The sequence below is a fragment of the Mustela putorius genome, unplaced genomic scaffold, assembly GCF_011764305.1.
Source record: "Mustela putorius furo isolate JIRA1106 unplaced genomic scaffold, ASM1176430v1.1 tig00003869_pilon_pilon_pilon, whole genome shotgun sequence".
NCBI classification, from domain to species: domain Eukaryota; kingdom Metazoa; phylum Chordata; class Mammalia; order Carnivora; family Mustelidae; genus Mustela; species Mustela putorius.
The window spans coordinates 27,945,639-27,970,680 of NW_025422021.1; the positions used below are offsets into that span (position 1 = coordinate 27,945,639).

Sequence of the window (25,042 nt, forward strand, 5' to 3'; positions counted from 1 at the left end):
GCCTGCTCTCTGGGTAAATTTTGGTTCAGTAATCCACTGGGGTTCTAATATTTACTGAATAATGCTAAGTTATATGTTTCATTTCCAGAAACTCTATAAACTCGGATGGGAAGAAGCTCTGAAGAAAGGCTATGATCTCCCACCTGATGCAATTTCTGTACAGTTGGCCAAAGCTTCAACAGACATTGCTAGTGATGTAAGTTTGGCTTGTTTGGCTTTTATGATGCATTTTATCTGAATCAGGTACCTTCATGCTGGTGACTACTTTTACAGACAGGCCTTGCCTTTCAAAATGTAATGCCATTCCCTTCATCTTCTCCTACCTCCCCTCTTCATTTACTGAAAATTTGCTTTCTTTCTTACTGATTCAGTATCAAAATAAGAGCTTCCTGAACACAAGTTGAGTCAGAGGACCTGTGAGATCCATTATACTAAGATGCAATGTTTCTAGACTTTACAAAGAAACCAGAGATTTCAGTTTTCCCTTGCTTGCCTGAAAATAATTTGTTTTGTATTTATCTATTTTAGACAAATTCAAAGTGCCAGAAAATAAATCAACCTCAATGTCCTGATGTTGATAAATTTTTATATGCACATATTTAAAAGTTAGATGCCACTTCTTTTTATTTAACCCATTCTTATATCTACATAATGATAATAAATTACCTTGGGGCATAAAAAATTTAGGAAGTTTCAGGAATTTGGGTTTAAGTTTCAGAGAGCTTAACTTTTTGTTGGATATCTATCTGGTCCCAAAGTTCATAAAATAGGGATATTTGTTCACAAGACAACTTCTAGTTATGATTGGAAAGGATAATAAATTTGGTGAATAAACTAGGCACAATTCTTATTGATTAGTTAAATTTTTGCAAATATTTGACTTTGATATTCTGTATGTAGATCAACACGTCATTTTGTTAAATCTAAGAATTAACCTAAAATTTCAGAGGACTTTGGAATTTCAGAGGAAGTACTATCTCTTAAAATTTTTTAATATACTTTTCTTCTTTTATTTTTTTAATTTCTTTTCAGTGTTGCAGAATTCATTGTTTATACCCCACACCCAGTGTTCCATGTAACACTTGCCCTCCATAATACCCACCACCAGGCTCACCCAACTCCCCACCCACCTCCCCTCCAAAACCCTTAGTTTGTTTTTCAGAGTCCACAGTCTCTCATGGTTCACCTCCCCCATCAAATTCCCTCAACTCACTTCTCTTCTCCATTTCCCCATGTCCTCCATGTTATTCCTTATGTTCCACAAGTAAGTGAAACCACATGATGATTGACTCTCTCTGTTTGACTTATTTCACTCGGCATAATCTCCTCCAGTCCTGTCCATGTTGATAGAAAAGTTGGGTATTCATCTTTTCTGATGGAGGCATAATACTCCATTGTATTTATGGACCACATCTTCTTTATCCATTCATCTGTTGAAGGGCATCTTGGTTCTTTCCAGTTTGGTGACTGTGACCATTGCTGCTATGAACATTGGGGTACAGGTGGCCCTTCTTTTTACTATATCTGTATCTTTGGGGTAAATACCCAGTAGTGCAATTGCAGGGTCATAGGGAAGCTCTATTTTTAATTTCTTAAGGAATCTCCACACTGTTTTCCTAAGTGGCTGCACCAACTTGCATTCCCGTCCACAGTGTAAAAGTGTTCCCCTTTCTCTACATCCTCTCCAACACTTGTTAACTCTCTTTTTGATTTTGGCCATTCTAACTGGTGTAAGGTGATATCTCAATGTGGTTTTGATTTGAATCTCCCTGATGGCTAATGATGATGAACATTTTTTTATGTGTCTGATAGCCATTTGTATGTCTTCTTTGGAGAAGTGTCTGTTCATGTCTTCTGCCCATTTTTTTGATGTGATTATCTGTTTTGTGTGTATTGAGTTTGAGGAGTTCTTTACAGATCTTGGGTATCAGCCCTTTGTCTATACTGTCATTTGTGAATATCTTCTCGCATTCCGTGGGTTGCCTCTTTGTTTTGTTTACTGTTTCCTTTGCTGTGCAGAAGCTTTAGATCTTGATGAAGTCCCAAAAGTTCATTTTCACTTTTGTTTCCTTTGCCTTTGGAGACATATCTTGTCTCCAGAGTTGCTGTGGCTGATGTCAAAGAGATTACTGCCTATGTTCAAAGTTGCTGTGGCTAATGTCAAAGAGGTTACTGCCTGTGTTCTCCTCTAGGATTCTGATGGATTCCTGCCTCACGTTGAGGTCTTTTATCCATTTCGAGTTTATCTTTGTGTATGGTATGAGAGAATGGTTGTTTCATTCTTCTATACATAGCTGTCCAATTTTCCCAGCACCATTTATGAAGAGATTGTCTTTTTTCCACTGTATATTTTTTCCTGCTTTGTCAAAAATTATTTGATCATAGAGTTGAGAATCCATATCTGGACTCCGTACTCTGTTCCACTGGTCTGTGCATCTGTTTTTGTACCAGTACCATGCTGTCTTGGTGATCACAGCTTTGTAGTAAAGCTTAAAGTCAGGCAACATGATGACCCCAGTTTTGTTTTTCTTTTTCAACATTAGCAATTTTGGGTTTCTTCTGGTTCCATACAAATTTTAGGATTGTTTGTTTTAGCTCTTTGAAAAATGCTGGTGGAATTTTTATCTTAAAATTTTTTAAAACAAGACAAGGACTTGGGTTGGAGAAAAATTGTGTAAAGACAGCATCTGGCAATGAATTCTAAGAATAGAAGGGAAGGTCTTCTTTATTTTTATTTATTTATTTTTTTTAAAAGATTTTCTTTATTTATTTGACAGATAGAGATCACAAGTAGGCAGAGAGGCAGGCAGAGAGAGAGGAGGAAGCAGACTCCCTGCGGAGCAGAGAGCTCGATGCAGGGATCGATTCCAGGACCCTGGGATCATGACCTGAGCCGAAGGCAGAGGCTTTAACCCATTGAGCCACCCAGGCGTCCCGGGGAAATCTTCTTTAAATCAGTTCATTTGTGGCACTCTAGAAATGTGGGAAAATCAATTAGATAATTTATTATTACTCACTCACTATCTTGCTGGTCAGTTCCATATTAGAATGAATCAACATGCCAAAGAACCTACAGCAATAATGATGCTTGAATGTTCCCGCAGGAGCATTTAATGTTATGTATTCTACATGAGGTGAAGATTATTTAGAAACTGAAGAAATAGCATCAGTGATTTCCTAACTATACTTTTGATAGTAGCTGATTTCTTTTTGTGTGAACCATTAGTTAGAACTGTTTGAAGTCTTACCCTAAAATTAACTTTATGTGAACTTTCTCACCACTGTAGAAATTATATCTCCTCTTAGTTTCAAACTTTTTAAAAAAATTTATTTATTTATCTTAGAGAGAGAGGATGAATTGGGGGAGGGGAAGAGGGTGAGGAAGAGAAAGAGAATCTCCAACAGACTCCCTGCTGAATGCAGAGCTGACACAGGGCTCAACCTCACAACCTTGAGATCATAACCTGAGCCAAAATCAAGAGCTGGACACTTAACCAACTGAGCCACCTAGGTGCTCCTCAAATAGTTTTTATATTCTATATAATTTAAGGAAATTAGAGGGGTGCCTATGTGGCCCAGTGGGTTAAAGCCTCTGCCTTCAGCTCACTCAAGTCATGATCCCAGGGTCCTGGGATCGAGCCCCTCATCGGGCTTTCTGCTCAGTGGGGAGCCTGCTTCCCTGTGATCTCTGTCAAATCAATTAAATAAAATCTTTTTAAAAATTAAGGAAATTAGAGATTTTTATGAGTACTTAATTTAATAAATTAGAATCATAGAATTTAGTTAGACAACACAAAAGCTTTTTTTTTGTAATTTTTTTTTTCAAAGATTCTATCTATTTACTTGACAGGCAGAGATCACAAGTAGGCAGAGAGGCAGGCAGAGAGAGAGGGGGAAGCAGGCTCCCTGCCGAGCAGAGAGCCCGACGTGGGGCTCGATCCCAGAACCCTGGGATCATGACACAAGCCCAAAGGCAGAGGCTTTAACCCACTGAGCCACCCAGGTGCCCCAACACAAAAGCTTTTTAATGCAGTCTCCCACTCAATGTCCTTCTCTCCACCTTCAACAGGTGGTCATCTGGTCTGTGAACATTTACACATGAAAGAATTTTGCACATAAAAAAATTTTATGTGCCCCTTTAGAGCAGGTCATTTCCTTGTTGGATCATCTTTAGTTGTCATTATATAGTTCCCTATTTTGAATTTGATTATGTTGTTGATCAACTCTAAGTCTGTTCTAGAATATCACAAAGTAGCTTATTTCTTATTCCACCTGATACCTCTTCATTTTACACGTTTTTAGTTATTCTCCTTGGTTTTAGTTTTATAAGTCTTTCAGTATTCTGATTATTCATGACTTGAAAAGCTCGTCACTCTACTTGTGATTTGTTCTATTTTTTTCAGTATCCTTCTCAAAATATTGTGCCCAAATTTAGTGGTGCTTCCCTGTCACAGGAGGTTAGGCCAGAGTAAATGAGTTTCTGACTTGTTTTTATCTGTGTCCCTGCAGAATCTTTAACATTAGTTTTATAAGCAGCTTTGTCAGCTTGCCCATACTGAACTTATAGTCAACCTAAACTCCTGAGTATTTATAATATATATAATTGTGACTCCGGGTATGAAGTGAGAGTAGGACCTAACTCCATGAAGGAGTAGCCCAGGCACCTAACATCAAGTAAATGCTATTATTACTATTGTTATTATTGTTACTATTACAATAGTCATCCAGTACTAATGCAGTTTTTTCCCAGTTAAATCTAAATAGTGGATTTCACTTTTCTTAAATTTATGTAGTTCATTTGACTTGTCTTGGCAATATGTTGAGATCTTGAGGAATTCTCTTTCTAATCTAATGAATTTAGCTTTTTGTAGCTACATGTGCATGAAGGTATGGATCCTGAACAGGACAAGATTATAATATATAACCACATAGCAAACCACTAAAATTCCTACTGCTTAATAAGTTAATCTATACCATAACTCTTGTTGCTCAAGTCCTGAATCTTTCTTATTTCTTGGCCATGCAACCCATATTTTCAGATCACTCCCATAAGGCTATCAAAAGAGTTTTGTGCAAATGTTACCCTAAGGTCTGCATACCCAATGTCTAGCACCTCCTGGCATATATTTTTGTCTCTAGTTAGAATTTAGCATAATCTTCCCTGAGAATCAACTACATTACATTTTTTTCTGGAAGCGTTTATGTAAGTTCTTACATTTCTTACTAAATTAACAGGGACATCACTTTTCTCTTTTCAGTTTTGGAAAACAGACATGCCAACAATGCATATGGAGCTTTTAATTAAGCTCAGATTGTTGAGCTTCACATGATCTTTGTTTATGTTAATAAAAGAACTGATTCTTTTGATTTCAGTTTAAATACAAACAAGGCTACCGCAAACAACTTGGCCACCATATTGGATTCCGGAGTCTGCAAGATGATCCAAAGCTTGTGCTGTCCATGAATGTAGCCAAAATGCAGAGTGAAAGAGAATACAAAAAGGACTTCGAGAAGTGGAAGACCAAGTTCAGCAGCCCAGTGGACATGTTAGGAGTGGTGCTGGCCAAGAAATGTCAGCAATTAGTCAGTGACGTAGACTATAAGAACTACCTGCACCAGTGGACATGCCTGCCTGACCAGAATGATGTTATTCAAGCTAAAAAAGTTTATCAACTGCAGAGTGAGGTCAGTTTCTATTTAATTGAATGGCTTATATATTACTATTTGAGTAGCCATTTGGTCACAGAGAGACAAGGTAAAAAGAGGAGTTGTTATTGAATATCTAAAATGCATCTGTTTGTAATGTGTAGAATCACTTGAGTCGAGGGTCCAAATGAGGATGGGCTTTTGATGGAGTGCTTTGTATTTTCACAGAATCTGTATAAGTCTGACCTTGAGTGGCTAAGAGGCATAGGATGGAGTCCCCTGGGTTCTTTGGAGGCAGAAAAGAACAAACGGGCTTCAGAAATCATCAGTGAGAAGAAATACCGTCAGCCCCCAGACAGAAACAAATTCACCAGCATTCCCGATGCCATGGACATAGTTCTGGCAAAGACAAATGCCAAAAATAGGAGTGATGTGAGTAACTCTTTAGAAATAAATAGAAAAGTTATAGTGCCTGATAACTGGTAGGTGCTCAATAGCATTTGCTTAATAATTAGTAGGCTAGCATAGCTTCATATCCTATAGCATAGCACAACACAGCATGATGCATAATGTTGGTTGCTTCATTTGAATTATCAACTACCCTATACTGAATCACGTAAAATGTGTTAGTACCAATTTTTGTCATCTAAAATTTTCTTATTTATTTATTTATTTATCCATCCATCCATCCATTCATCCATTCATCCAGCCAACCAACTAACCATCCTGTAAATGAGAGCGCTATCAAACATACTTTTTTTTCTTTGAAACTTGAATGTGTTAAAGACCCAGACTTTGCGTTGTTGTTGTTGGGGTAAAGTTTATGAACGGGCGGTATTTTGAGTACTTTGCACAGGCAAATGGAAGTGTTATAAAGAGTGTATTTTCTGCCAAACTTTTATAATACATTTAGCTTCGCCAAGTCAAGACACGTAGGTAATATCATACATATATACATGTGTGTGTGTGAATATATCCCATCTTCAACTTACTTCCCTCTCCAGCACTGATACCAGTGTGTGGCATGTAACTCTAAATATTTTTTGAATTAAATAAATAAAAGATAGCAGTGTAGAGTAATTCTATGCAAAGGGAAAGAGTACTCATCATTGTTCAGTGAGAAACATAACCCTGAAAATTACAGAAAGTTGAATGATGTGCACTGAGATTTTGGAACAGGTAAGAAAGTTTAAAGTGATGCATAGTAATAATTGTCTGGGTCTTAGAAGGATCTGATTACTTCTGCTATATATTTTACACCTATCATATATATTAGTTTTATTATAAACCTCATAACCAGCTTATGGTAAGTATTTGAGAAATTGTAGCTCCTCTCTTCCCAACCAACCTTTCATGGGCTTCTTGCAATTTTTGTATCCAAAATTTATAATAAATGCTGACCTGTCAGTTTTATTATAAATATTCAGGTTTTCTTTTCTTCTTTTTTTTATGATGGTAATTTGACTAATAAAGCAACAAATTTATGCAAAATAGCTCCCCCTTTTCTCCATGAAACAGAGCCGTGTACAGAGCTCTGAACTAATAAAGTGGGCAAGAGAGAAACCTTCAATCATGAAATTTATCAACATTAAAAATGCCTCGGAACAGACCTCTTCAGCAGTATGCCCTGTTTGTAGCAATGTGGAGGTATAGATACCTTAAGGCCTTGGAAAAGGGCCATGTGGATCCTTGAGCCCTCTGTTTCTCCTTTTTTTAAAAAAAATTTATTAATTTTTTTAAGATCTTATTTATTTAGGGGCTCCTGGGTGGCTCAGTGGGTTAAGCCGCTGCCTTCAGCTCAGGTCATGATCTCAGGGTCCTGGGATCGAGCCCTGCATTGAGCTCTCTGCTCTGCCGGAAGCCTGCTTCCCCTCCTCCCCCTCTCCACTGCCTGCCTCTCTGCCTGCTTGTGATCTCTGTCAAATAAATAAATAAAATCTTTAAAAAAAAAAAAAAAGGAGCGAGAGAGAGAGAGAGAGAGAGAGAGACAGCAAGAGAGGGAACACAAGTAGGGGGAATGGGAGAGGGAGAAGCAGGCTTTCCATTGGGCAGGGACCCGAGGCAGGGTTCAGTCCCAGGACCCTGGGATCCTGACCTGAGCTGAAGGCAGACGCTTAACGACTGAGCCACCCAAGCACCCCTCTCCTTTGAATAATAAACCAATACATGTATCTCAGGATAAACAAATACTAGCATTTCTTGTTTTTCAGGGAGGGTGGGGCAGGGTTGTGGTGAAAATGACACCATTGAAGAAATGGTCCAACTTAGTGGTTCTCAACCAGGGACATTTAGCAACACCTAGAGATCTTTTCAGTTGTCACAACTTGAGGCTGGCATGCTACTGGCATCTAGTGGATAAAAGTCAGGGACGCTGCTAAACATTCCAGAAGCATACAGGACAAGATCCCTTCAACGAGGAATACTCCAGGATACAATACCAATAGTGCTGAGGTTGAGAATATCTCATCTTAATCAGAAAGGTGAGCACAAAACCAGTATAAACATATGTGGAAATCGACAAGCCTTGCTTTGTTTTTATCCTGAAGGTCTTAGCTTCTGTGGGTTATGTGCATGTGCAGGAAGGAGAAAAGCATCAACCCCTGTAACCCACACTAAGTGCCTTAAGGGGAAACTGACAAGTTCAAGGAACCAATGAGACTTCTCAAGTTTTTATATTGAAATAATTTCAGGCATAGAGAAAAGTTGCAAAAATAGTACAAATAATTTAAATATATATGATAAATATATAAATGTAATTATGTATGCATATCTCTTTCTTTATCCCAATTCCCCAATTGTTAACATTAGTTACACTTGCTTTTTTTTTTTCCTATTTTTTTCTGTTGTATATATGTAAGTTGCTGCATTGATGCCTCTCTATCCCCAAATACTTTAGTGTGCATTTCTTGAAAACAAGAACATTCTTTTACCAAGCCACAGTGCAATGATCAAAATCAGGAAATTAGCTTTGAAACAATACTAGTCCATAGAATTTATTCAGTTTTATCATGAATGTCCTTTATACAAAATAAAAACTATTTTCTGATCCAGAATGCAATCCAAGATCACACCCTGCATTTGTTTGTGGTGTCTGTAGTCTCCTTTAATCTGGACTGGCTCCTCATTCTTCCTTTGTCTTCCAAGTCCTTGACATCTGGGAAGAACATAAGCCAGTTGTTTTGCAGAATCTTCAACAGTTTGGGTCTATTGTTTCCTCATGATTTGATTCAGGTCTTGTACTTTTAGCAGGACATCACATGTAGTACCCTCCTCCGTATGTCCTATCAGGTGATCCATGATATCTTTGCATTCCAATACTGATCATTTGATTTTTGATCATTTAGTTAAGGTGGTATTGAGAGGTTTCTCCACTGTCAAATTAATATTTAATCTTTTCTAATTGATACGTGTCTTGTGAGGAGATTCTCTGACAGGTCTCTGTTTTTTATCAAACTTTCACCCCCTTGTTTTAGTAAACAAATGAAATTTTTGTTTGGGTTGTCTTGTCTTCCATAGAAGAAAGATAGCGGATGGCTCTGGGACATAGAAGACATTTTGATAAATTCCATACAGAATTCTCTTGGGATCCTAATCCACCCAAATTATTAGAGCCATAAATAATAAAATGCATAGGGACTGTGACTCAAATTTCTAAATATACCTCAAATATGTCATTTTTTGAGAAAGGAAGGACTATCTCCCAGATAAACAGTGAGGGAGACCTTTATAATCAGATGGAGAACTTCTGTTCTATTTGATGATCATGGCAGAAACTCTCATTACTTGGATTGATCTCTAATGGGCAGGGATATTTGTAATCTTGAGAAGGTAATCCATACTTTATATTTTGAAAGATAGTTATATCCCAGGCAACTAAAAAACAAAACAAAACAAAACAAAAAACCACTACTTATTTTCTGTTCATGTTATCTGCTTATGCTATCAGTTAAAACCCCTAATTCAGATGAATTCAGTGATCCTGCTTGAAGTTTATGATGTCATTCACTATTTGAATGAAACCACTGAAAAGCTCTTTTTTCTCATTTTAGAGACTTTATAGAGAAGCTTGGGACAAGGACAAGACTCAAATCCACATCATGCCTGATACACCTGACATTATTCTGGCTAAAGCAAACTTAATCAATACAAGTGATGTAAGTTTCCAAATTCATGTTTTTCAGAAAGCTTTTAATTGCTTCTAAGGCAAAGAATTGGAAATAAATTGCATGTCTGAATGATTTTGTTTAATGAACTACATGTGACTTAGATTCCTTATTTAGTGGTTTTTAGGTTGAATATCAAAATAATTGGCACTCCCTATCTCAGGCAGAGTTGGGGGTCTGTGCTGTCTGTTCCTTGTAGTTCTTTATGACACATATCATCATAATATAATGGTTTATATTGCTCTTCCCTGTATGAATGGGAGCTCCTCAGGGTCAGAGACAATTTGTATTGGGCTTACAGTGCCTAGCTAGTATAGCGCCCAATACACACAAAACTCAATGAAATTTCAAATGAATGAACATTAAAAAACCCATGCAGGAGAATTCCATTTTTACTTTTATTGTCCTCATAGCAGAATTTCCTGAAATCTGTAGATGTAAAAATTAAATATTTTAAAGGCAAATTCTAAACTCTAATAGAAAGGCTTCAACATTAAATAATGTATTAGGATAATGCCACAAATGACTAAAATATGGACACATTCCAAGATCAAAAGTCATTTTAAACAATCTGGTTTCAGAATAAAGTGCATTAAATTGTATTCTCAGATATTTCATTATGTAACAAATCTGAAGAAAGTATTTCACTTGAGCTTTTATATTCAAAATTTAAATTTCCTCCAAAAAAATCTTAGATTTAAAAAACTATGAAGGATTTTGTTTCTTACCTCCAGATGCAGACCCTACTATGGACAGCTCTATATTGTAAAATAGGCTATTTTGCTACCTGTTAGCTGTGTGAAAGAGGCAGCCCATTAGGCATACTTTTTCCCCACGAAAAGCATTACTCTCGTCTAGCAAAAACTTCCAATGAAACACTCAAAGTTAATTGGAAAACAGCACCTAAATGATATTTTATTTCACTTCTCTATCAATTTACTTCTGCCTCATTCTCAGAAATATTTGGGAAGAGCTAAAATTTAATTATGTTGATTTGGGTAATCGAAGAGCTTTACAGTTTAAAATAGGATCATTAGCAATCAATGGGCATAATTTCCAATTACATTTGAGTATTCTAGAGCAGATACTATTTCAGGGACTCTTAAAATATTTAGCACATTGCATTCATTATGCTGCAGTTGTTTATGGAAAACAGCTTTTCCCAAAGTGATCTTCATCTCTTAACAGAAACTCTACCGAATGGGTTATGAGGAATTGAGGAAAAAAGGTTACGATCTTCCTCTTGATGCCATACCAATCAAAGCCGCAAAAGCATCCCGAGAAATTGCCAGTGAAGTAAGACTTTATCCACTGTTTATATTGATTTGATTACAATGTATCACTTTAAAGCCGTTTCAATTTAATCTTAAATTGAACAGAATCTTCCAAGGAGTAACAAATTAAAATAGAGTGGAATGATCCCAAAGATGTAGTGTGGGATGAGGATAAACTCAAGGTATTTGTAGCTGGAATTTGTATGAAATGTATTATGTGTGACATTTCTACCTGGAGTTAGCCTTTAACCTTTCCTACAAGTATCGTAATTCTGGGGCTCTCTAGGCTTTGTGAAACATGTAGAGTTCATGTGCTTTGTAATTGCAACATAAGTTAATCTTGTAAGCATCAAGGAATATTTTTTTTCTTCAGTACAAATATAAGGAAGGCTTTCGCAAGCAGCTTGGCCACCACATTGGAGCCCGGGACATCAAAGATGACCCCAAGATGATGTGGTCCATGCATGTGGCCAAGATCCAGAGTGACAGGGAGTACAAGAAGGACTTTGAGAAGTGGAAGACCAAGTTCAGCAGCCCAGTGGACATGCTAGGAGTGGTCCTGGCCAAGAAGTGCCAGACCTTAGTCAGTGACATAGACTACAAGAACTACCTGCACCAGTGGACGTGCCTGCCTGACCAGAATGACGTCATCCATGCTCGACAGGCCTATGACCTCCAGAGCGATGTGAGTCTAAGATTTTCCTTTGGCTAACTAAATACCATGGCTGTTTTCCTAAGAAGAAAATTTTCCCTAAAGTAAGTGGTGTTGAGTTTACACAACTGAGTTCTGTGTCCCTAGATTAATGCCCATGCCCCATCCAGTCCCCTAAATATCTGTATGCACCATTATCCCACAAAGAGCCAACAAAACCCTCATTGCTTTGGTGAAAGCCTCTAATATTCTGATCTAGAAGAGTTGGATCATTTTCTGTGTGCTACTATTTAAAATACTATCTAAAATAAAATATTTTCCAAAATATTCTTCTAATTTGACTATTCCATTGCTTCAGAACACATACCAAAATTTGTAAATTTCCCAAGAATTCAACCATTTAAATATCTATAGTCTAGTAAAATAAATAATATATAATTTTATTTCTTTAGGGGCATATTTTATGCTTATGTTAAGTGGCTTGTCACCTGTAATTTCAGAATTTGTATAAGTCCGACCTTCAGTGGCTAAGAGGCATTGGCTGGTTACCTAGTGGCTCTCTGGAGGATGAGAAGAATAAGAGAGCTACCCAGATTTTGAGTGATCACATTTACCGTCAGCACCCAGATAAATTCAAGTTCTCCAGCCTTATGGACTCCATCCCAATGGTTTTGGCAAAAAACAATGCTATTACCATGAATCATGTAAGTCTTGTCTTTAATTGAAGGAGGTATTTGTGTGTGTGTGTGTGTGTGCACGTGAAAGAGAGAGTGTCTGTATAAACATGGGCATTTTCTTCTATAAAAGAAAAATCGTATTTAATTCTTTTGCTTGGTATTAAAGTGGTTTTTAAGTAAGTGCTGTGCATTTTACTGATATGAGAATCTAGACCTGAAGATGTCACACATATCAACTCACAGAACAGACTGTCTTTAGTCTCATTAAGAACCAGATTATTAAAAAAAAAAAAATTTATGTTTCTATTCATTACTAGCCTACACTAATCATGTCTTTTTTTTTTTTTTTTTTTTTCCTTTAGCGCCTATATACAGAAGCTTGGGATAAAGATAAAACCACGGTCCACATTATGCCAGATACTCCTGAAGTTTTACTGGCTAAGCAAAACAAAATAAATTACAGTGACGTAAGCAATATATTCATGGCACGTGATATATTTTACTTACACTGCACTTTATAAATCAAACTTATGATGATTTATGTCTATTTCAGAAACTATATAAACTTGGCCTAGAAGAAGCCAAGAGGAAAGGCTATGATATGCGGCTGGATGCCATTCCCATCAGGGCGGCCAAGGCCTCCAGAGACATTGCAAGTGAGGTAAGTGCACCTAAAAAGTTCTTTGCCCTAGCTTTGACTCAAAGATTTTTCTGTCTCCTGGTTATATGGTAGGGCAAGTAAGGTACAAGGTTAAAGTTCTTGCCAACAGTCTTTTTTCTAAATATAGTTTAGAATCAAGGTAATAAAATTCTCAGTACAAAGCTATGACTGAGTCCATAGCAATATGCATTTCAAAATATTGTCCATTTCATGCCGAATGAAAGCATTGGCTATTTGGCTGTAGTGCAGACATCTTTTGGGCTTTTCCACATGATAATTCTTATAGACAATTGAATTCATTGTAGGATTCCTTCAAAACTAACTCACGCTTTATGAACCAATGAACCTACAAGGGCTGAATGAATATGACACACTATTCGTTGTGCAGTCATCCACACGTACCGTGTGTTTGCTTCTGCATTTGGTGATTGGTTGCCAATATTTACTATCTTTAAGTGATTTCTTTACTTACATTTCTAGGAACTTTTATCCTTCTATTTCATTAGTCAACAAAGTCAAGAATATAGTTGTTTCTTTATTTCCAAAATATGAGAAGTAACTATCATAATTTAAAAATAAATGGTCAACATTTACAGAAGGGTTAAAAGTATTAAAATGTATCAAAATAATGTATAATACCTGCTGCCATTAAAAATTCATATTTATAAAGAATATTTAATGACACAGATGAGTGCTTGTATAATAACTAGAAAAGCCAGGTCTTATTCTAATTTTATTCTGACACACACACACACACAATGAAAAGTGGTTTTATGGTGGTTAACACTGAGTGATAGAATAATGTTGGTTTATTTTTTGTATGCATATATACTTTATTTTCTAAGTTGTTAACAAAGTACATGTATTTATATATAGGAGGAAATCATTATATTTTAAGGAATAGGAAAATTGGGGCCTAGTAATTGCTTTTTACTAAAAGTTAAAACAGTTGATCACAAGGATTTTTCTTCTTCTAGTACAAGTACAAAGAAGGCTATCGTCAGCAACTTGGCCATCACATTGGTGCCCGAGCAATACATGATGACCCCAAGATGATGTGGTCCATGCATGTGGCCAAGGTCCAGAGTGACAGGGAATACAAGAAGGACTTTGAGAAGTGGAAGACCAAGTTCAGCAGCCCAGTGGACATGCTGGGGTTGGTGCTGGCCAAGAAGTGCCAGACCTTAGTCAGTGATGTAGACTACAAGAACTACCTGCACCAGTGGACGTGCCTGCCTGACCAGAATGATGTCATCCATGCTCGACAGGCCTATGACCTCCAGAGCGATGTGAGTATATGAGGATCATAATGGCATGCAAAGATAGGAAATCAGTGAATTAACATCCCTTGGAGAAGGTAACAAAAGGCACCAAGCTTACGAGGCCCTGCAAGGCAGGAATAGCATTTCTTCTTTCCTTGAGAGTAATAATTGTTTAACTTTCCAGACAAAAAGAAGTATGATCTGATAGACTGTCCATTCAACTGTATTTTCAAGAGTACTCTTTATTTCATATCCTTTAGATGAAAATGTTTTCCCAATGCCAAGATAAATATTCATTGACTGTCTCAACAGAATATGTACAAGTCAGATCTGCAATGGTTGAGAGGCATCGGCTGGGTTCCTATTGGCTCTTTGGATGTGGAAAAATGCAAAAGGGCAACTGAAATTTTGAGTGATAAAATTTATCGCCAGCCTCCCGACAAATTCAAATTTACCAGTGTGACTGATTCTTTGGAACAAGTGTTAGCCAAGAATAATGCCATCAACATGAATAAGGTGAGGCTTCAAATTTCAGAGAACCAAGGTAGGACTCCTAAAGCGAAATAAAAGAAAAAGAAGCATAATCAAGAAAAGCAGGCAAGCAAGCATTGAGCAACCAAAGATATCTATCCATCCATCCGTATCTATCTCTGTGTCACTTATATTTAATAGTTACTTTAGTATTTGTTTCATAGTTTTGATAAAATGACATATTTTTATGGAAAACTATCTTTGCATAAAAGATACTCTCAATTTCCTTTTCTTAACACACATTTCAGATTATCATAAGGCACTAAATATCTGTTCTCTGAACTAATTACCTGAAGATGTGTCTATTATACATCATGTGTATAAGATGTTTAACCTTTTGTTATTTCTGTTTATAAAGTTTTTGTAGTCCTGAAATTTTTCTTAATTGTATACTGATTTTTTTTTCCTGATGACATTATCTATTTCCTTTGATAGCGTTTATACACAGAAGCCTGGGACAAAGACAAGACCCAGGTCCACATCATGCCAGACACACCAGAAATTACGTTGGCAAGAATGAACAAAATCAACTACAGTGAGGTGAGGGCAGATACTAATTCTATGAATTTTGCATGCTGTGTATTATTTCAGTTAATCTGTCTAAGGTGATATAATACTATATAGCAACCTTATAAAGAATTCTTTTTTCTTGCTCCATGTAAATAACACCTCTTATATTTCTCAATTCTCATCCTAAACATCAAACTTCAAGTACTACAAATTATCACTTATGAAGTAAAATAGATAAGAATGAATGATTTAGGCAGTAATCATAAAGTTAATCAGAACTTTTATTAATTTTTTTAAGTTAGGAAATTAACAGTAGATTAAATATACATTTATCTTCTTCTTGTGCTGTATTGCTGTACTAGATATATTTTCCATATAGGATTTTTTTTCCAAATTGTAGTTTAAAGTCAAGATTTAAGATTATTAATTTATAAAATTAAGTCAAGGACTAAAATCACAGAATTATCAAATAACCCAGTGAAAGAAGAAATAGAGAGAGGACCCACCAGGGTATTTAATGAGCCCATTCCTTTTCACTTTCTGTGAGCATAGGGCCATGTGCCCCCATGTCAGAGCCATGGATGTTTACGCTGAGAGGTCAGCCTCTCTTCTACACCAAGAGTCCCACCCAACAGGTTGTCATCCTGCCCTTGCTTAAGTGTTCTCAGTGACAAGGTGTTTATCTTGTAAATGAGCCCATTTGTTCTGGAAAATTCCGTGAGGAAATGGTTCTGATGCAGAGTCACGGAGTTCTCTCTGCAGACCTTCCTAGTCCTCTGAGGCTGTGCAAAACCAGTGTCTGCCAACTCTGTGGAGAGGGTAACTACTGTGGTGCCTCCCCTGCCCCGTCACCCCAGGTTCTCTTTCTAATCCAGCCATCCCCAGTTCCTGTGCATTCCTCACATGACATCCCTGCTAGAATGTGACCCTCTGAACCAAACAAAATCTTGCAAGTGTAGAATATGGTTGACATCTTCTTTTCATTTCTGGACATTTGACCTCTAATTCTGCACCCAGGGCCTTAACACCCTGGCAGCCCTGTCATTGCTGGGGCTTGTGCAACTTGGGCTCAATTAAAACCCCAAGACATTTTGCATGGGCTTAAGCTAGGTTTCCTCTATCCTGCATTTATACATTTGGCAATTTAAATTCAGTTTAAAAGGAATTCAAAGATTCAAAATTGACATTTATCTCTGCAGTTTCTTCTCCCTAGATTAAGCCTACTGGTGTAAGCCTCTGTAGATGTTTGTGAATCTGATTTTTCTGTCAGCTGATGTGTTAGTTATTTCTCCCAGCTTTGTGCTACCAGCAAAGAAAATATTGTTTCTTTGAAGGTATAAGTCAACTGTCTATCACTCTTCTGCAGGATATAACTTAGAGAATGTAGCTAGATGAGCTACCATCTTGAGTCATTTTATTTTGGCGAGTGCAAACTATAATTTTAGCACTTATATAACTAACTCTTCATTGTCTCCCAAACCAAAAAACATCAAGTCCTACTTGCAAAGCAAAAGGGAGCAAATTTTTTTTTTAGCTAAGCCTCTAATATGGGTCCTGTATTGTTTCCTGTATAAAGGAAAGCATATACTGTATGTGTAGGAATTTCAGAAGACAAAGAGCCTCTGTAACTGGCCACTGAGCATTTTTGGAAATCTGGGCTCTGTCTTTGCTGCAAAAGCTCAGAGAGGCTGGAGTGTTGCTATTGGTTCAAAGACCTAACCTGCCTGCCAGAATATTCTGCTTTCTCTGTCTTTTCTCTCTCAGTTTAGTTCTTCTGCTTTCCCCCCACCACCACCTCAGTTAGGACAGGAAGATAGACTGCAAATTCGATTATGTCATTCTTCCTCAAAGCATGGTCTCCTATTTCCTATAGAATTAAGCACAAACTTATTTTAGCACTAAGCCTTCAGACCAACTCTAGGTTCTTCTCAGTCCTTTCCTGCCACCTGTGCCTGGCAGTGCTCCCCACTCCATTTGACACCCCTGCACTTTCTCTCCTTTGTGCTTTGATTCATGCAATGCCCTCTGGCCTTGACTGCCATCCTAGTCTCCGGAAACCACACTCATTACTCAAGGTTTAGTACAAAGATCAGTCTCTCTGCAAAAACTTTCTTGATTCTCAATTCAGAATTGATTGTTCCTCCCTGGAGCTCTTTGTCAATGATATGGTTAAATCACCTCTTGTGGTTTGACTTTTTGGTAGCTTGTCTGCAGTCTACCAGTCTTTCCATCAGTTCTCCCACAACCTTGACAATGGAAGAAGTCTCCTACTCCTCTTTGATTCCCAAGTACCCAGCACCATCAAAGCACAGCTGGTGCAGAATCAGTGTGGATTGAATTAATTTCCATGATCAACAGTTAATCAAGTCTTTCCCTCTTATCCACATTTTGCCACCTTAGGTGCACAAGTTTCAGCTTAATTTTTTAGTTCTCGTCAAAACTGACTGATGGGTTGTAACTAAAAATTTTGAAACAGTGGATAATATCTATATTTCATTAATTTCACACAAGTTTTACAATGAAAAACAAAGCTGCAATGTTCTGTGTAAACATCATTTTTAAGTCTAAGCAAAGGCTTAGAACACTCAGTGGGAGATTATTATAGGTGCCTACCTGTGTTGAACTTAGTAAATTATTTTAGTCCCCTGTCAATTTTGGGGCATAAATGTCAACATCTATGTGTGTCTATATATTTTTTGCCCAAACTTAGACTCTGTATAAACTCGCCAATGAAGAAGCAAAGAAGAAAGGCTACGACCTGCGAGCCGATGCCATCCCAATCGTGGCGGCCAAGGCCTCCCGGGACATCGCCAGTGATGTGAGTTCCAGCATCGCCCCAAGTATATAATCAGGCTGAAGTGATGTTGTCACTGAGCTAAATCTTCAAAAAGAACTTTCCTTGCCCTTTGGAAATAAGTCCTAGTATATTTATGTGGGATTTTTCAAAAACCTAGTTTTGAAAAGTTTTGTTAGTTTTGAGGGAAGTGAAAAATTCGATATTCATACAAGCAGTTTATAACCTTTAGGACACAGCATCTTCAATGAAAACTGACCCGCTGAAAACAGAGAAAGATCCATTCACGTGGGAATTATTAGAGTAAAGCTGCAGGCTTGGAGATATAAAAATTTTCACGGTGCTTCTAGGAAGTATAACTCAGAAACTAAAGTACCCCCCGTGAGAATCGGGTCCTGGCTTTATGTGACATTTTACTAACAATATTCACAAAATTCGTAGGACACATGCCATTATAATTCACTTTCTAAGATTATGAAAAGAAGGCAGTGGATCAATATCAGAGGTGGCTACGAGCCCAAGGTTGTACCCTTAATAACAGCTCGTGGCTGTCTAGCACATACCTCCCAGAATAAATCCATCATCCCTTCCTGGTGCCTCAACCTATTCTTGAAGAACAGACCACTGTTCTAAAAATCAAGGGCCCAGTATTTGGGGATACAGCAATACACTGCCCTTTATGTTGTTGGTGACTCATTTTAGTTCATGTATGTTGGGCCTCTCCGTGAGTTTATGTCAATAATTATAAATAACAATAATAACTAGAAAGTATTGTGAATTCTGTGCTAAGAGCTTGACATGTGATATCTTATACTTCATAATTATCCTAGGATATAAGCAATGTCATTATCCCTGTTTTGTGGATTGCTTAAGCAACTTGTCTAAAATCAAATTCATAGTAGGTGGTGGAATTAAAATTGAGACAACCTCATTACTTCCCACTGTACCATACTGCGTCCTGCTGATCCCTCCATACTTTTCTTAGTGGTCTTTGAGACTAGAGGCATGTATTTTGAATAACTGGCTCAGATCCCAGGACATTGAACATGGAATAATAAAAACATTCTTGGCCTATGCAGGAGTAGAACCCAGGAGTTTTTTGGAGCATGTTCTAACCAATTGGACTGCTACCACAGCTTCACTAGTATAATAATTCTGGTATTGTATTAGCATACTAGTGGTATACTGTTTGTTTATATTAGTATAATAACTGGTATACTAAACTAGGTCCTTGACCTAGAGTACTGCATCCTTCCAGGAACCAGACACTCATTTTATGACTTATGAAACATGCCATGTTGCCAAGTGCATCTCTTTCCTGACATACTTTTAGTACCTAAAATTCATTTCTCCAAACTCCCTTGTTCAAATGGCCTCTCCCTCCTGTGGGCACTACCTTCCTCCAGAATTATTCTTTATTACCAAGCCATAGGTGATTTGGGTTATGTACTACAATTATATGGATTCCATCTATGTTCTTAGCTCTATAAGCTTCAAGGGTAAAGGTCAGGATACCAGCTTGAGGTTATGTTTATTAGCAAAAGTCACCTTACAGCTTTGATGTAAGCAAGGTGATTTTGTACAGACTTTTGACCTCCAAGGGCTTATAATAAAAACCTGACTTGTGTGTTTCCATCTCAGTACAAATACAAAGATGGTTACCGCAAGCAGCTTGGCCACCACATTGGAGCCCGGGACATCAAAGATGACCCCAAGATGATGTGGTCCATGCATGTGGCCAAGATCCAGAGTGACAGGGAGTACAAGAAGGACTTCGAGAAGTGGAAGACCAAGTTCAGCAGCCCAGTGGACATGCTAGGAGTGGTCCTGGCCAAGAAGTGCCAGACCTTAGTCAGTGACATAGACTACAAGAACTACCTGCACCAGTGGACGTGCCTGCCTGACCAGAATGACGTCATCCATGCTCGACAAGCCTATGACCTCCAGAGCGATGTGAGTACAGCTTCCATAAAAGAGCGGTGTTCAGAAATAATTGAAACTCTATAAAAGTTGTCCTTCATATGCAACCCCTTCTCCCACGTAAGCTAAGATTTATTGATCAATGAGTGAGATCTCAATCAGAATAAACTTTTATTATTGCTTTTTTGAATGTAAGTGAAGTTGACAAGCTGGATTTGGTCCTATAAAGAAAAGAATTAAGCGATGTTAGAATTCAGAGTCCACCAGATGGAGACATTTCTTTTATTCTTGTAGGGGGGTAGAAATAACACATTTTTATATTAAAAAAAAATTACTCTGAAATTTGTTTTTAGATTCTTTGCAAACCAAACAAGGTTCTCATGAGAATTCTGATGCCTGCTACAATGTTAATTGTTACTCTTATGAAATAAGAGAAGTTGCTGTGTTTGTAAACTACTGGGTCAGTTCATTGCATTGTCTTCTCTTAGCACCGCTCAGAATGGCTCTCCGTGGAGCGGTCACGTGGAAATGACGGACCCTAGTACCTAGTGCCCCCGCTTTCTATATCAATCTGCATCTGAGAAGCACAGTTCCTAACTGTTTGAAGGGATTATTAAACATTAGAGGATTTGGGAGGACAGTAATTGACCCTTACCAGAAACTATGCAAGCTCACCTAGGAAACCACCCACACTTGTTCTGTAGTTTTTGACACACCCACCCTGTGTTTTGCAACTGTGTCCAAAAAGAAAGGCTTTGCCTGTGCATGAAAGAGTTAAAATGGCTAATGTCACCCCCGGAGTGACAGTGTTGACTGACAGCCTGACTGCATCTGTCTGTTAGTTGGGTGCCTTTCCAAGATCTCCTCCCCAATCCTGCGATAAACAGCCTTAATGGTTATTTGAAAGTTAACAGTCGTTTGAAAGTTAAAAAGCACTTCAGAGGTATGAAATGTTATTGTTTTCATTCTTGTAGTTGTTATTTTGGGGGCAATTAGTAGTCAGCGTAGGGCAATTCCAACAGGCTTTTTGTCTAGACTGCAAAATAGCAGTCTCTATTTTCTGCCTAATTGCTGTTATGGGTAAAATCCTTCCACTGAGCTGGGCAAAGGTCCAGTTCCTTTGCTGTGAAGTAGTTATGAATACTTAATGGGTTCACAAAAATCCTTAGCAGAAAAATGTTTTAAGGGGCGTCTGGGTGGCTCAGTGGGTTAAGCTGCTGCCTTCGGCTCAGGTCATGATCTCAGGGTCCTGGGATCGAGTCCCGCATCGGGCTCTCTGCTCAGCAGGGAGCCTGCTTCCTCCTCTCTCTCTCTGCCTGCCTCTCTGCCTACTTGTAATCTCTCCCTGTCAAATAAATAAATAAAATCTTTAAAAAAAATGTTTTAAAATAAATCATAGGAGAAAAGTATGGAAAGACAATTCTGGAAAGGAGTCCCTCTTAATCATCCTGAGGACGGAGTCCCTCTTAATCATCCTGAGGACTTGGTGGGAAGAGACTGGACTTTGGACCAATGTCATGGTGGTTTATTGCCCTGAGCCTTGAGCAATGCTAAGGCTGGGAAAAGTCTGCTCAGGGCTTCAGTGGCTCTGTGTCATTCCCATAGCTTCACTTCTTTTTGTGTTTACACTTAAAGAGCATTACAGATATTTTGAAAGAGGAGGAAAAAAAGACAGAAGGCAATAAAACCGAACATAATCTAACCACTGAAAAAGCCTACTCCTGCTCATGTAATTTATTCACATACATTGTTTTATGTTTGTTCTTCATGTAATGTTATATTAATGACATTTCTACAAGTAACCAATATTCTTTACAATATGGCTTTTAATAACTACAGAGAATTTCTTCAGACTAGGCCTAACATGTATTTCCTGGTAGCCTGTGGCTGGACGTATCTGTGGTTTCTCCCATTCTGGGATGCTGTTGTTTTCCTGTACACATGGACGTTATAATAATATTCACTGAACTGAACGACAAAAGATACTAGTTTAGATTTTTCTTTCCTTACAACCGGAAGCATATGGTCACTTTTTGTCATGGCCAGGAGACATCTCTGGGTTGTTTTTGACACAGTTGCTCTTTTAGTCTTCCTGACACAGAGAGCTTATTTTCTATTAAAAAACAATAACACAGCAGCTTATCCATATTGTGCACTATTTATTACTAATTGCCTTGGCTTCTGTACCCAAAATCTTTTAATCTTGCTGAAGAGCTTCTGCCATTTTTCTTCTTCACAGAACGTTTACAAATCAGATCTCCAATGGCTGAGAGGCATCGGCTGGGTCCCCATTGGGTCTCTGGATTTGGTCAAGTGCAAGAGAGCTGCAGAGATACTGAGTGACAACATCTACCGCCAGCCTCCCGACCAGTTCAAGTTCACTAGTGTGCCTGATTCCCTGGAGCAGGTGCTGGCCAAGAACAATGCCCTCAATATGAACAAGGTGAGCCCCAGCTGCCTCCAGCCTACTCTTTAACATGCCGGAGATGCTGCTATACTCTAATGACTAGTGCACTTAAAATTATTCGTTGAAGTGGAGGGTCACATTTACCTCCTAAATTACACACTTGAAATCCTCCAAATAATTTCTATTATTCCCAGTTTTAACCTAGATAACTAATACTAAGGCTCCAACCGTAAATTGAATACCGTATACCCAAGTTTGGTTTCTTTTTCCTACTAGATTAGTGATAGTTGTGTTTATTTTGACTTTTTGTTATTCCTATTTCAAATGGTTTTTAAAGGTTTTTTATTTAAATAAAATTTAACGTATACCATATTATTTGTTTCAGAGGTAGAATTCAGTGATTCATCAGTCTTATATAGTATGCAGCACTCGTTCCATCTCATGTCCTCCTTAACGCCCAGCAGCCAGTTACCCCATCCGCCCATCCAGTTCCCCTCCAGCAACCTTCAGTTTGTTTCCTGGAGTGAAGAGTCTCTTATGGTTTGCCTCCTCCTCTGTTTTCATCTTACTTTGTTTTTCCTTCCCTTCCCCTATGCTCATCTGTTTTATCTCTTAAATCCTGCCTATGAGTGAAATGATATGGTATTTGTCTTTCTCTGACTTATTTCACTTCGAGTGATACCCTCCAGTTCCAACCATGTCATTGCAAATGGCTGGATTTCATTCTTTTTGGTGGCTGAGTAATATTCCATGGCATATATATACATACCACACCTTCACATGGTTTTCTATCAACATCTTCTTTGATAGCGTTTATATACAGAGGCCTGGGACAAAGACAAGACTCAAGTTCATATAATGCCTGATACCCCGGAGATCACGTTGGCAAGACAGAACAAGCTCAACTACAGTGAGGTAAGTGCAAACGTTGGTGCTACACTGATTTTGTTATCATTGTTACCGTTTGTTTTCCTGCATTTACTTTTGTGGAGATTCTCAGGCCTCAGCTATTGTGCTGCGTTTGGCTCTGTGATATGAACACTTATCACAGCCTTTCATTTCTGGGTTAAATATTATATGCTGTAGGATTCCATGGGCAAACTGAAGGCACGTTATCTTTTTAGTTGCCAGTATGGGTAGGTGGGGCTGAGGAGTATTTTTGGTATTTCTAAGCAGTAAGATGATCAGATAAAATAGTAGCTCAGTATTCATACTGAAATACTACTTATTGTTTACCTAATATTCAAGTTCAGCTGGGCATGCTATATTTTTATTTGCTAAATCTGGCAGTCTTACCAAGGGGGACTCTGATAATACCTACTTTTTCCCTTCCTGGATCCTAAATAAAATTGAGAGGTAAAACAAAGGAATATAATAATAGAAGTTGAAATCTCACATTTTATGCCATCTCATACAAAGATGTATTTGTATGAGAACTAACGGAGTCTAACTGAATCCCAGAATTAGGTTCCCAGAAGCAGAGGCCTCAGTGGAGCAGGGCAGTCAGCTCCCCTCCCGTCAGGGCTAGAGCCCAGAGAAGCAGAGAAGAGCACTAGGCTTATTCCTAGAGGGACATGGTCAAAGCTTAGCAGGGAGTGCCCAGTTATCCCATCCCTAATGGTGAAATGAATCATTAAGTCATTTTACCTCTTCACAGGCAGAGAGGAAAGGGGCAGAAAAAGGAGAAAGGTCAGAGAAAAATAATTGAGCTCCTTCTATAGAAAGAAAGCCTCAGGTGTGGGAAAGAAGTGTTCTCTGAACAGCACCGATTTTTTTTTTTTAAGTAAAATGCAATCTATAGCTGCATGTTTTACTAATATGATACAATCAAAATTTAGACCCTTAAAGTTGTGATTATAGTCCAGTTAGCTATGTTTTAAATTGTACTTCAGTCTTTTTCTCATTCTCATTTTTTAAACATTATAAAGAATTACGTGATTTTGAAAGATGTTTTAATAAAGAAATGGATAAAAGTATATGTGTATATATTTTATATATATACGACTAATAAACATTGTTCTTGAGTTATTTTTTACTTAGCATGTAGAAATTGATACTTTGTCAATTGATCTCTACTATTAGATTATACATTATATCAAACCACATGATATGTATTAATCTACAATATATAATGGACTAATATATCAACTTGTGTTAACTGATCTCATTTCTAAAGCTGTGTATATTTTCTTTTTGGTAAGATATAATTTATTTGCTTTCAATATTGCTAGGTTATTTCTAGAGTCTGTCCTTTATAAAATTACTCTTTAGTAATCTCCCAGTTGTCGCTGTCAAACCTTTTGCTTTAACTCTGACACTCTTTGTAGACTCTGTATAAACTCGCCAATGAAGAAGCAAAGAAGAAAGGCTACGACCTGCGAGCCGATGCCATCCCAATCGTGGCAGCCAAGGCCTCCCGGGACATTGCCAGTGATGTGAGTAGCAACACTCTGTGTATGTGCATGTAGATGGGGGGAATGATCATCATTACAGCAGGGAGATGCATCTCCGTGCCAGTTAAAGCATACTTATTGTGCTTTAAATG

General features: G+C 37.9%; 1 protein-coding gene across 25 annotated transcripts in view; it reads left to right on the forward strand.

Annotated features, from left to right (window-relative positions):
* The window catches only part of NEB (nebulin), a 207,739-nt gene that overhangs the window by 72,112 nt on the left and 110,585 nt on the right, over window positions 1–25,042 (forward strand). For 22 of the 25 annotated variants that reach the window (XM_013051923.2, XM_004743838.3, XM_004743843.3 and 19 more), the window contains 17 exons: window positions 89–196; window positions 5,374–5,685; window positions 5,875–6,078; window positions 9,696–9,800; window positions 10,998–11,105; window positions 11,457–11,768; window positions 12,236–12,439; window positions 12,775–12,879; window positions 12,966–13,073; window positions 14,051–14,362; window positions 14,648–14,851; window positions 15,302–15,406; window positions 18,087–18,194; window positions 19,812–20,123; window positions 22,330–22,533; window positions 23,308–23,412; window positions 24,825–24,932. In XM_013051923.2, coding sequence (XP_012907377.2) covers window positions 89–196; window positions 5,374–5,685; window positions 5,875–6,078; window positions 9,696–9,800; window positions 10,998–11,105; window positions 11,457–11,768; window positions 12,236–12,439; window positions 12,775–12,879; window positions 12,966–13,073; window positions 14,051–14,362; window positions 14,648–14,851; window positions 15,302–15,406; window positions 18,087–18,194; window positions 19,812–20,123; window positions 22,330–22,533; window positions 23,308–23,412; window positions 24,825–24,932 — 3,024 coding nt within the window. The remainder of the gene's footprint in view (window positions 1–88; window positions 197–5,373; window positions 5,686–5,874; window positions 6,079–9,695; window positions 9,801–10,997; window positions 11,106–11,456; window positions 11,769–12,235; window positions 12,440–12,774; window positions 12,880–12,965; window positions 13,074–14,050; window positions 14,363–14,647; window positions 14,852–15,301; window positions 15,407–18,086; window positions 18,195–19,811; window positions 20,124–22,329; window positions 22,534–23,307; window positions 23,413–24,824; window positions 24,933–25,042) is intronic. The other 3 variants (XM_013051920.2, XM_045066814.1, XM_013051922.2) reach the window with 3 other exon arrangements.